The sequence below is a fragment of the Canis lupus genome, chromosome 8, assembly GCF_011100685.1.
Source record: "Canis lupus familiaris isolate Mischka breed German Shepherd chromosome 8, alternate assembly UU_Cfam_GSD_1.0, whole genome shotgun sequence".
Taxonomy (NCBI): domain Eukaryota; kingdom Metazoa; phylum Chordata; class Mammalia; order Carnivora; family Canidae; genus Canis; species Canis lupus.
In genome coordinates this window covers 48,497,322-48,509,771 of record NC_049229.1, presented here as the reverse complement: position 1 = coordinate 48,509,771, position 12,450 = coordinate 48,497,322, and the positions used below count along the sequence as shown (strand labels likewise).

Sequence of the window (12,450 nt, the reverse complement as noted above, 5' to 3'; positions counted from 1 at the left end):
GGTTTACAACCTAAGCTGCACATTAGAATCCCCCAAGGAGCTTTTAGAAATCCACTGTCCTGACCAATTAAATCAGAATATCTGGGATGGGACCTTGGTGTTGTTACTATTTAAAGCTTCCCAGGTAATTCCAAAGAACAGTTAAAGTGGAGAATTGCCACTCTACATAGTGAATATAGTTAGAGTAGCTAGTAGTGCTTTAATATCTAGAATAATAAGTAATTATAAAGTTACCTGGAAGGAGGGATAGCTGTTATCTCATAGATTAACTCCCTATTCTAGTCTTCTCACTTTTCCTGCCTATAGCTATTTATGATGCTTACCTACTGAATATTTTTCCTCAGAGAAAGTGTTGAATTCCAAGACCATCCGTTCCAATAGCAGCAGCTTATCCATCAGAACTGGTAAGTGGCAGTGTCTCAGGTACCAGTGGTTTTTCTGTACTGTAGGTCTTTGATTCCAGCAGTCTCCAAAAAAAGGAAATGGGAAATATCTTTGGGAAATGAGGAATACGGTGATCAAGAGAAAGGATCATATTTTGGTGGATTTCACAATAAGCTATGACTTTTATTACATTGTGGTCAGAGAGAGAGTACATCTTTGCCAAACAAGCATATGGAAGTAATTAAGTGGCTTGCCCAACATTGTAATGTGGCTATGTATTGTTTCTTTCCTTACCATGCTAGGGGCTATGGGTTCTGTCTGCTTTTTACTTCCACCGTATTCACAGGGTTATTCCAGCCTATAGAAACAGTCCTTCAAAACAGGCCCTCAGAATTAAAAGTTGGCTAAACTTTCAGTGTGGTTAGGAAAATCAACCCAAAGCTCTCTGATAGTTTTCCTTTGGCTGCTTTCTGCATTGTTCTCTGTTATTTGAGACTATGCCAGAAAACGAAATCTGTGTTCCTTTTTGGTTAGCCATTTGCTCTGAAGTACCTTTACTCTTCAGGATCTCAGAACCTGGATTCTGTTAGTTTGTAGAATCAAAGCAGATAAAGACTTGGAATAAAAGCAGATTAATCCCCAAATAGAAAGTTTAAAGTCTGATCTGGACTTGTACTCTAGTCACACACACATACATCATACATTTTATTCATTTCCTTTAGTACTCTGTTGCTCCGCATTTACCTGTGCATGTTAATATCGGTCACAAATGATAAAATTTCTTTTTGCTAAACGCAGCTGTTCTCTTACAGCTTTGTTTTGGTGGAACAGTATTTAACGGAAAAAATAAAATTAAAAGCACATATCCATTGGCTGGAAAATGTTAACTCCATAAGGGCAGGAATGTTCATCTTTTTAAATTTGGTAGTTTTATCCACAATGCCTAGAAGAGTGCCCGGCAAATGGTGAATACTGAATAAATATTTGCTGGTTGAATGTGTTTTTACCATCCAATGTAATATTCTACAAGAGTGGAGATGAACATCTACAAATAGTTCCCTAATGTAAAATGTAAAAAGCAAGTTGTAGCAGATTATAACGTTCAAAAAAAAGCCAAATTAATATATTGCTTAAGGATACATAAATCTTTGATGATTTTTTTTAAAGAAGAAATGATAAATATAGAATAAAATCAGTAGTTACATCTAGGTAGGAGGCCAGAGAAGGAAGGAATTCACAAGGCAGGTGCAATACAGGTAGCGTTTTAGTTCAGCACTGTCTCATATATCTTTCTGCAGCAGTGGAAATGTTCTATGTCGTTGTTGTCCCACACTTGAAAAGTAGCTATTGAAGGAACTGGAATTTTATTTTATTTAAATTTTAATAGCCATATATGACTAGTGACTACCCTATTGGAAAGTACAAATCTATTTCTTCAAGTTATAGATTCATGTTTTGTTTTGTTAGGTGTCAAAACTTACACATATATTAAAAAATATCTTATTATATTTCAGATGTAACCTAATTTTTAAAAGCCATTTAAAACAAAGCAAGCTTCAGAGCTTTTGTTGGCAGCTACAGTTCTGCTGCTTCAGTAGGATCACAGTGTAGCAGTCAGTCTGCAAACCACCTATATAGTTAGTGATCATAAATAGTCCTTTACATTTAACTTTTTTTTTTTTTAAGATCTACTTATTTATTCATGAGAGACACAGGCAGAGGGAGAAGTGAGCTTCCTGCAGGGAGCCCAATGTGGGACTCAATCCCAGAACTCTGGGATCACGCCCTGGGCTGAAGGCAGACACTCAAACCACTGAGCCACCCAGGCATCCCTACATTCAACTTTGGAATATACAATGCAATTATTTTTTTTAGCTTTGACAAATTTACTTTCCAAAATATATATATATATGTATATATATATATATATATATATATATTTTGGCCCATATTAAAATTCAGTTTCATTTTCTGATTACACATCAGCTAGTCTTCATTTCATTAAGGTAACTTGGAATATGCTGCATGATATGAAAGAACCAACCGACCAACCGTCATATTTTAAAAATTCTTACAAATAGTTATCAAGGAACTTAATAAATGTAATGATTGAAGATTTCTCCAGAAAGAAGGTAGTGTGAGTTTATCTGGCAGCTTTAAGATGTGTTTGGCTCAAATGTGAAAGAGCTTTGTTTTTATATGAAACCTTGATGAGCCTTGGTGGAGAATGCTGGAGTCTGGATGTATCTATTAAAGCCTGGGTGGTAGATTCAGCTATGGTTGGGATGATTGTTGAGTAATGCTTTAGAACATTGATAATTTGCTGTGGATATAGAGATAAGTTTGGGATATAAAAGTGAATTATCATTATGAAGATACTGATGTTCAATACCTTATGTAAAAACTAAAAATTTAGTCCCAAATATCTGACCTGCACTATTGCTACTACCTCATGCGACTCTAGGAAGCTCTCCAGGAGTCAGCAGAGCTGTAAGATCATAAATCTTTCTTGCTACATAGCAAGGCTCTCTCTTTCTGTGCTGTGTATCTGTCAGTGGTTCAGAGCTCTAGCCCAGGAGGCGGCGGCGGTGGGGGAGAAGAGGAGGACAGTCAGCAGGAATCTGAAACTCCTGATCCAAGCGGAGGCTTCCGAGGAACAATGGAAGCAGACCGAGGAATGGAAGGTTTAGTCAGTCCCACGGAGGCCATGGGGATCAGTAGTGGGGCCAGCAGCTCCTGCCCTGGCTGGCTTCGAAAGGTAATTCCTTTGGTAGAGGTATCTGGAAAACATCAGGCCCTTTGCAGCAACTAGAGAGGCGTTCTCAGCATCTCTCCGTGCCCCATGCCCTGTTCAAGTGTGTGTGTTGCAGCAGGAATCAAGGTTTCTGATTTCTACCTGGGACGAAATTACCAAATCTCTAATCCTTTTTTCTTCCTGACATGAAGAGACCCAAAATGTTCTCATACCTTTATTACTTACAATGTAAATTAAGAAAACCTTCCTTGAAGGCAGTTTTTGTAATGCATGTGTGCAAAAATTGAGCTTAGAGATTTTGTACTGTGATTTGTAGAAGTGGAACATTGGGTCAGCCAGAATGTTTTACAGCAGAGAGATGGGTTATGAAAGTTGAAGTGCAGACAGTAAAAATGTTGGAGTATATTTATTTGGATGGAAAGTTGGTTACAACATGTGGCTGGGCAGATAAAGATGGAAAACCTTTGCAGCAGGACCCCATTCTCTTAGAGTATATGTAATGCTTACAAGAATGTCTGCTATGAAGACTAAATACAGCGTTGCTCATTTTAACAGTGCTTATCTGGGGGATCCCTGGGTGGCTCAGCGGTTTGGTGCCTGCCTTCAGCCCAGGGCGTGATCCTGGAGTTCTGGGATCGAGTGCTGCGTCGGGCTTCCTGCATGGAGCCTGCTTCTCCTTTGTGTCTCTGCCTCTCTCTCTCTGTGTCTCATGAATAAATAAATAAAATCTTTTTTTTAATAATAAATTTATTTTTTATTGGTGTTCAATTTACCAACATACAGAATAAAATAAAATCTTTAAAAAAATTAACAGTGCTTATCTATGAGTAATGGAATTGCTGGTCCTTTTTTATCTGTTATTTTCTCATTTTCTACAGTGAGCATTTGTAGTTTGTGAAATTTTAAATTTTTACCAAAAGAAAAAGAATCTAAGAGATTTATTATTTTTTTAAAAGATTTTTTATTTTATTTATTCATGAGAGACACACAGAGAGACAGAGAAAGAGAGGCAGAGACACAGGCCAGAGGGAGAAGCAGGCTCCATGCAGGGAGCCTGACACGGGACTCGATCCCTGGTCTCCAGGACCAGGCCCGGGGCTGAAGGCAGGCACTAAACCACTGAGCCACCTGGGTTGCCCGAATCTAAGAGATTTAAAGCTGTCCTTTTAGGACAATTAAACTCGGTAGCCAGTTCGGAGAATGAGTGGAGGATGCAGCACACTTTTGTTTCAGCCTCAGCCTTGAGCAGCCTGGTCAGTGGCCTCACTGTCATCACCTTTGAGCTTCCCAGCTCACTGAATAGCCCATGTAGAATAAGTGTGTCAGGGAGACGTGCCACATGCCCCAAACTGTGTTCTTGAATTTGAGTTCGAATTCGCATCTCTGTTACTCTTTTGAGGAAGCGGTGGCTTGCTCTTTACAGGTACAGTGAGCTGTGTGGAACCCACAACTGTCATGCCCCACTAGAGGGTGCTGATGTCACAATAGAGTGAAAGCTGTAGCAAGAATTGGGGAGAAAGAAAACAAACAGCTCAAACAGAACTGATGAGATTTTTTTCTCTTAGGAGCTGGAAAATGCAGAATTCATCCCCATGCCTGACAGCCCATCTCCCCTAAGTGCAGCTTTTCCAGAATCTGAGAAAGATACCCTGCCATATGAGGAGCTACAAGGACTCAAAGTGGCTTCTGAAACTCCTTCGGAACACAAGCCCCCAGTAGGAGCCTGGGTAACTGAACTCTTTGCCTTTGAATCACAACTAAGTAAACAGAGAGCTTTCCCCACTTCTGGCTGCACCATCTCCTCTAGCCTTCTTGGTCTCCCAAGGCCTTATATCAACTCATTATACTGTTTGGTAGTGCTTAAAGCCTCTGCCCTAGGCTTAACTGAGCTGCCTTGGAAAAGTATTGACCCTTTCCCATTCCTGATGGGCTAACAGCTTTCTACACCAGAGGACCATCTTTCTTTTCTCTCTTCCTCAGAAATACCAAAATTAAATTTCCAAAATTCAGATCCAGTTTTTTTTGACACTACTAGTGTGGTGGTTTGGAGGCTCTGAATATGAGTAAGAAATAATGCTTATAGTCTAGTGAGGGAGCCACACATATGTGCCTGACCTTGGCAGATATTAAATTGTGGTAAATTCCTTAATCAAATGTAAGCCCCAGGGGTAATCAAGCTTTTTCTATAAAGGGCTACATAGTCATTATTTTAGGTTTTATGGATCATACAGTCTCTTCTGCAACACTGCTGACATTGTAGCACAAAAGCAGCCATAGATAGTACATAATGAATGAGCATGATTATGTTCCAATAAAACTTCATTTACAAAAATAGGCAGTAGGCCGGATTTGGCCCATGGGCTATCATTTACTGACCCTTCCTATAAATAAAGTACAGTAGAAGAAGGGAGAAAAATCCAGACTAGAAAAGATGTAATAAAACCTTTGAAACTTCAAGGTAAATGTTTAATTCCTCTAATTAGCTTTCTTGAATTATGTTGGCAGTCCTGTTTACTGAACACCTTCCAAATGTCTTCTAAAGTGTGACCTACTACATTTCATGAACTGTGATCAGAAAGACTCATTCCAAACCATATCATGCCTTCCCCTACTTCAGCATTTTCAGTGGGATGATATTAATGCACTTTAAATTTGTTTGCCAAGTTCTCCAAAACAGAGGATTGTTCTTTTGTGTTAGCATAACAGAGACGGAGGCACTAAGAGTTGTCTTGTCTCGAAGTTGGAGCCAGGTGCTACTGTATACCCAGCATTTTCTGCTTTTACATTTCCTTTATGTGTCCCTATGTTACTTTAAAAGTAAAATCTAAAAAAAAATAAATAAAAAATAAAAATAAAAAAAATAAAATCTGATACCATTTAGAGGAAGGTTAAATGGGGCAGCTGTGGTGTCCAGGTAGAATGCCTATGACCTCTCTGCTCTCCTTAGCCACCTCGGCTGAATCCTGCAGAGACATGTGCTGGGAAGGCAACGCCATTAACTCCTACCTGTGCGTGCAGCACTCTTCAGGGAGAGGTTGAGAGATTGCAGGGGCTGGTGTTAAAGTGTCTGGCTGAACAACAGAAGCTACAGCAAGAAAACCTCCAGATTTTTACCCAACTACAGAAGCTGGACAAGAAATTAGAAGGAGGGCAGCAGGTGAGAGCACTAAAAGAATAATTCAATTTCTAATTCTGTTTTGAAGAATCAAAGAAACAAAACACCAAGAACTGAAATAGACTTATTCCTTTGCAAGTACTTATCTTTTGATGATGTAACTTTTGTAATTAATCCCAGCAGCCCTGGGCCTTGTTTCAGGTGCCTGGGTTAAATCATTTTCATCATCTGACTTCCGTTGTTTTTTGCTACTCTGTTTTTTTCTTTTACTTTTTATTATGAAAAACTTTAAGCATCACAATTCAGTGAACAGTCATCTATCCACCATCTAGATTCAACAATTATTAACATGTTGCTTCTTTTAAATGTCTGCATGTGTGTTTAAAATATATGGGGGTATATATATCTGTATTTAAAATATCTGTGGGTGTATGTGTGTATATATTTTGCTAAACCATTTTCAAATAAATTATAAAAGTTATGACATAGGCCCCCTAAATACTTTCTTATACATACCCAAAAATAAAGACATTCACTCTCCCAGATAACTGGCAAACTATTATCACACATAAAACAGTTTACACTAATCCAGTACCCAGTTGATAGCCCAATTTTCCCACAAAAATGTCCTTTATAACTTTTTATCAAACCAGAATCCAGTCAAGATCCCTACATTACATTGTTATGTACGTCTCGTTTATTTTTATCTGGAATACTTTGTTCTACTACTCTCCCCCTTCCCTTTTTAAAAAATTTTCATGCCATTGACTTGAAGAAACAGGGTCATTGTTTAACAAAATGAGCCACATTCTGGAGTTGTCCTCTATTTTCTTGGGACATTATCTAATTTGTTCTTTTGTCACCCTGTCATTTTTTTTATTTTTTTATTTTATTTATTCATGAGAGACACAGAGAGAGAGAGAGAGGCAGAGACACAGGCAGAGGGAGAAGCAGGCTCCATGCAGGGAGCCCGGTGTGGGACTAGATCCAGGACCACAGGATCACGACCTGGGATGAAGGCAAGCGCTAAACTGCTGAGCCACCCAGGGATCCCCACCCTGTCATTTCTGTAAACCGTCATTTCTATAAACTTAAGGCCTGATTAGATTTAAATTAAACATTTTTCGTAAAAATACTTCACAGGTGTTGCTGTTTGCCTTGTTGTTTTAGAATGCAAGTGGAGTGGGGGGAGGGCCTGGGGGGGAGAGAGACAGAATCTCAAGTGGACTCCCCATTGAGTGCAGAGTCCGACACGGGGCTCAATCCCATGACTGAGATCATGACCTGATCAAGAGTCACAAGCTTAACCGACTGAGCCACCAGGTGCCCCATTTGCATTGTTTTTTAAAAAGCCATTGTATTCCTCTATTTAGAGTGAACCAGGAAAGGGAAATAAGGTTCAACCTTTGGCTTTGCCATTTACCAGTTTTATGTGTCTGGACCAAATTACTTGGTTTCTGTGAGTCCTAGTTTCTCACCTAAAAGAGGAAAGAATACCATCTACCTTGCATGGTTGTTTTGATGAATGAGAACGAAATCATGTCTATGAAAGTACTTTGGAAAGTAACATACTCACTTGAGGTAAGCATGGGGTGATTGGCAGCTATAGCAGCAGGAAGATTATTTAGCTTAGGACTGTCTCAGTTTAAAATTGAGTGTTCTACATTCCAGAAAACCCTACAGTCCTAGGCAAATGGTCATCCTACCCGCAATGAGTGTAAAGGTGTGGACTTTATTTAAGGTAGCATTGTTAAAGTATCATCTAAGGTAGTATTATGAGCTTGTCACAAAACTGTAGCTACAGGTCCTTGGAGGTCAACATTAGAAACCTAGTCCTAAACTGCTATGACTGGTGGTGGTATTGTTAATACAATACTGTGTTTTGTTTGGACAGGTGGGGATGCATTCCAAAGGAACTCAGACAGCAAAAGAAGAGATGGAAATGGATCCAAAGCCTGACTTAGATTCAGATTCCTGGTGCCTCCTGGGAACAGACTCCTGTCGACCCAGCCTCTAGTCTCCTGAGCCTGTATGGCCTCCAGGAAACTGGGATCCAAAGAACTTCACAGCACACTTACTGAATGCAGAGAGCGCTTTCCTGGCTTTGTTCACTTGCAGACAAGGAGTGCAAGGCGGAGGCTCTGAAGCACTTTCCGTGTACACTTGGGGAGTGGCATGGCCTGTTAGATAGGATCTAGGAGTGGTTTTGTTTCGGAGAATGGAAGGGCCCCATGGCCCTGGCTTTGTCCTCAGTGACTGCCATAGCAACAGCAGCTCTGTACCTCATCTGGTGATCCCACCTTTGAAGAGGAGACAAAATGCTCACCTTAATTTTGTTGGTAGCAGCTTATGTCCCGTTTATCATTTCACCATTACTTGGAAGCTGCCTTGGGAATCCAGCACCAGGCATTGCACCTCTGGGTGGAGGAGGGAAAAGTGTAAAACTCGAGTGGGCTGGAACCAGGTGGGGCCCATCCAGTCATCTGGAGAGTGCTGAAGTGGTAAAGCCCTCTCAGGAGCCCTGAGTCTGGGAAAGTACGTCTGGTGGAGTCAATCTAGGACTTGTTTTCAGAAAGTTCAGTTACTTTGCATTAGCCAAATGCTTTAGGAGGAAAAGTGGGTTTAGACTGCTTTTCCTCTGAAGGTTGATTAAAATGTCTTCAGTGAGGAGGAGACAAAGGCTAGGTCCCTCCTCATCACACAGCTGGGGTTGCTGTCTGTGGCCATTGCAGGTTGGATTTCCTAACTTTGGAAGGTACCTCTAAAAGGTGAGGTATCCCATAGAGAATTGAGTCAGTGGGGCAATAGGAATGACCTTAAGAGAAAACCATGAGGGAGAGAGGTCCTCCTTTAGCTGCCTCTACTTGGTATCTTTGGGAAGGTCTAGAGTACCTCTGCCTTCGTGGCTCTTAGGGTTCTAACCTCAACTTCAGCAGCCCCAACCACTCCCTTTCTGTATGTCTAGTCAGTATTTGTCCCCTTTTGGTGTTTTATGAAGCCATATCAGTGAATCTGTATCATCTTTCCTACTTGAGTGGCCCAAAGCCGGAACAAACCTGGTAGTCCCTGAAGCCTAACAGGACAGGTAGGAGCTACCAAGTGAAAGGAATTTGGCTGATCCCACAGTCATTGTGTCCTTATAGACAAGAAGCAAGCCAGCTTTCCCAAAGAGAGAGTGTCCTCAAAGCTTTTGATAGTTTTACTTAAGGATGTCAACTTTGTGTTTTCACCTCGCCTTATAAAATGTTCCTTTAGTATTTTGGGTCATAGGAGTTGCCTTGATGAGTCTCACATGCCCCCTCCTTAGAAGCCACTAAATTACTTTTTGTTTCATTTTCCCCAAACCAAAAAATGAATGTTTAATATCTCTTTAACATTTTGGAAGGACCTGTGCGATGGAAATTTTGCCATTTCCCTGAAACTGGTGGTGTAAAGGCTGATGCTTGGGGAAAACCCCATGGCTGGGGACGGGCAACTCTGTTCAATGGGATGTCTTTGGTTTGATGTTCCCATTGTTTTCTCAATTCTGGGAAGCCTAGTACAATGGTACTAATGTAATCACTAAAGCCTTTTCTTAAAATAAGGGAAGGGGCCAACCCTGGATTAAAGTTACAAGTTCTGGGGACTTGGGGGTTTGCTGTAAACCCTAACTGTGGGTTTTGGTTCATCATGTAAATGCACCTTTGTTTTTTTTTAAGGACTGACTGGCTCTTCATGTTCCTGTATCCCTCATACTCACCATCTCAGCAGGACTGAGAGGCAGGCTCAGTTTGGGTGTTAATCCTGAGTATTGCTTCTGCTGTGGAACTGAGGAACAGGGGCACGTTGCTGAGACAGGGGTGGGAGTGAGCATTGAAAGGAGGGGTGAGCCCTGCTCTTGTTCCAGAGGGGAGCCATTCTCTAGCAGGGGAACACTGCTCATTTTCTCTAGCATGTTCCCATGGGAAGTCTAGTTTGCTGTTAATCTGGCTGAGAATCTGAGTTCTGTGCCTTAGAGACAATTTGCACTTTACCAAATTGTGCCTGGGACAGCCGTATGATTTTTCCCACCAAATAGCTATGCAAACAGAAACCAATTCAAAGGTGGCAGCCATGCATTAGATAAAAAGTGAAAGGTTAGGCAGCAGCAATGCCTTTGAATGGTTTTCTGTAGCTAATTCTCTTGGAGTTTGTCCTGCTTTTCTTCTTTCTGCAGTGCTAGGTGTTTTCAGTTTCCCAGTAGTATTGCTTTTGAGTTATAGTATAACCTGAGTTATTCCTCTGCTCTGACATTGTTGCTGAAGAACTAGCTCATTGTTAGCCAGATGTTTGAAAGGTTGAGGGTGGAGTGGTTTGGCATTTCTGTTTTAAATAAACATTTAAACTCTCAGTCAGTGCTATGCCTGCGCATGGACCTTAGTCACTGGGATGAAACACCCAGATTCTAGGCCTTCATGAATCTTTGATTCAATGAGTCTTTATCTAAATAAATAAAAGACCTTGTAACAGAAACAACACAAGGAACATTTGCACAAATAATCTTTGCTTTCTTCCAGTTTCTTTTTCTTGCTCACAGTATCATTTCTGCTGCTACAACTTTTTCTCCCCAGACTTCTCAAATATAGTGCTTAAAATGCAGAGGGAAGGAAAAAAATGAGCCACTGAAAGAGGAAGGAAGGATCATTTCTTGTACTCACCTCCTGAATCACAGTGGACTTTTTCAAGTGATAATGTGTGTCTACGTTTACAAAATTGTTTTCCCTCAAAGAAGGTGAACTGTATTTGGTCTCCCTGGCATTGCACAGCCAAGTTATCACTTCTCTTGGCTGAGCATTTCACTAAAGTTTAAAGCAAAAGTGGCCTTAAACTCACATTTCATTTGATTTGCCATATATTTGGAAACCTTCATAATAGAAACAACAGCTCTGGAGTGAGGATGTATTATAAATAAATTCTTTCAAATGAGTATCCCTGGGCCTCCAAAGAAGTATTCTTCATTAGTGTCAGGCCAGACTGGGCTGTAGTCAGGACTATAAAACATGTTCCTTCCTACCACAAAGCCAAAAATCATTTATTACTTCAATGATTAACTACGGAAATAAACATGCTGATCACTAAACCTCTCAGAATTGGGAACATTAGAGAGAAAAACATTATATCACATCTCTGCTATCTCCTTTGTAGTCATGAAGAATGATAAATTGACCAAAAGCAAATGTTGGCCAAAAGGTACCATGCTGCATTAAATACACTGCTGTTAAGGAGTATCTCAGCACGTCTGCACAGTCTGCATACACTTTTATGTGAAGTGAGTTTCACTATGAGATTTTTCCCCCATTGCTTAACCTTTTGAACTTTAAAATTTATAACATTTGCTTGTACTGAAGGCTCCTGGATAAAGTATAACACACAGACAGTAACAAGTAGCATTATCCACTGTCATCCAGGAAGGGACTTAGATAGCAAAAGGGTTCTGACCTCTTCCCAAAAATCAGATCGAGCTAAATGTAAAAGACTCCTAGATAGTCCTAACCTAATCAAAGCCTACACATGTTGAAATCAGAGGGAACACTGAGGCATTGACTATTGCGTTATTGTCCAGCAATATAAGAATGAGTAACTGCTTCCTGTCTACAGAAAGCACTCCCCACACATATATGTGTTCTCCCCAGAGGGTCCTGATCTGTGAACTTAATCACATCATCCAGGGATCCCAAACTCAAGCGCCTGTGGGGCTGGGCAGAAAAGGCAAATAAGTGCAGCATGCCAGGCGGGACTTGTGATCTGCAAGGTCAGACCATCTGAAGGACCACGTGGTTGGGGCTATGCAGGATTGCTGGCCTGGTATTTCCAGAACTTCTGGCTTTTCAAGAGATTCTCCATATCCCAGTTTTTAAATGTCAGACTATATTTTTAATTCTGCACCAGCCAAATAAAGCATATCTGTAGGACAAAGCAGTCCATAGGCTACCACTTTGCCCCCTTGGCCATAGCTCATTCTTATCATCTTTTGTTTTTAAGTATGAAACTTAGTTTGTATTTCATTGCCAGGGGAATGTATGTATTGGGTTAAATACCCAGTGTGTGTGTAAGGTTCCTTCAAGTGGCCAGCCTAAAGCCCTGCTATGTGATTCCTCTTCTTTGCAACAATTAAGAAGAGCATAAAGCAATTCAATATGTACTGTTTTTTAAGTAGATACATTTTTCTCCACCTAGG

The 12,450-nt window shown here is 40.5% G+C and overlaps 1 protein-coding gene across 1 annotated transcript in view; it reads left to right on the top strand.

Annotated features, from left to right (window-relative positions):
- NEK9 (NIMA related kinase 9) overlaps nt 1–11,201 on the top strand; it is a 38,340-nt gene extending 27,139 nt beyond the window's left edge. The window contains exons 18-22 of the mRNA XM_038545297.1: nt 345–404; nt 2,940–3,142; nt 4,705–4,866; nt 6,087–6,296; nt 8,149–11,201. Coding sequence (XP_038401225.1) covers nt 345–404; nt 2,940–3,142; nt 4,705–4,866; nt 6,087–6,296; nt 8,149–8,271 — 758 coding nt within the window. The 3' untranslated portion in view covers nt 8,272–11,201. The remainder of the gene's footprint in view (nt 1–344; nt 405–2,939; nt 3,143–4,704; nt 4,867–6,086; nt 6,297–8,148) is intronic.
- Nucleotides 11,202–12,450: the final 1,249 nt, after the last annotated feature.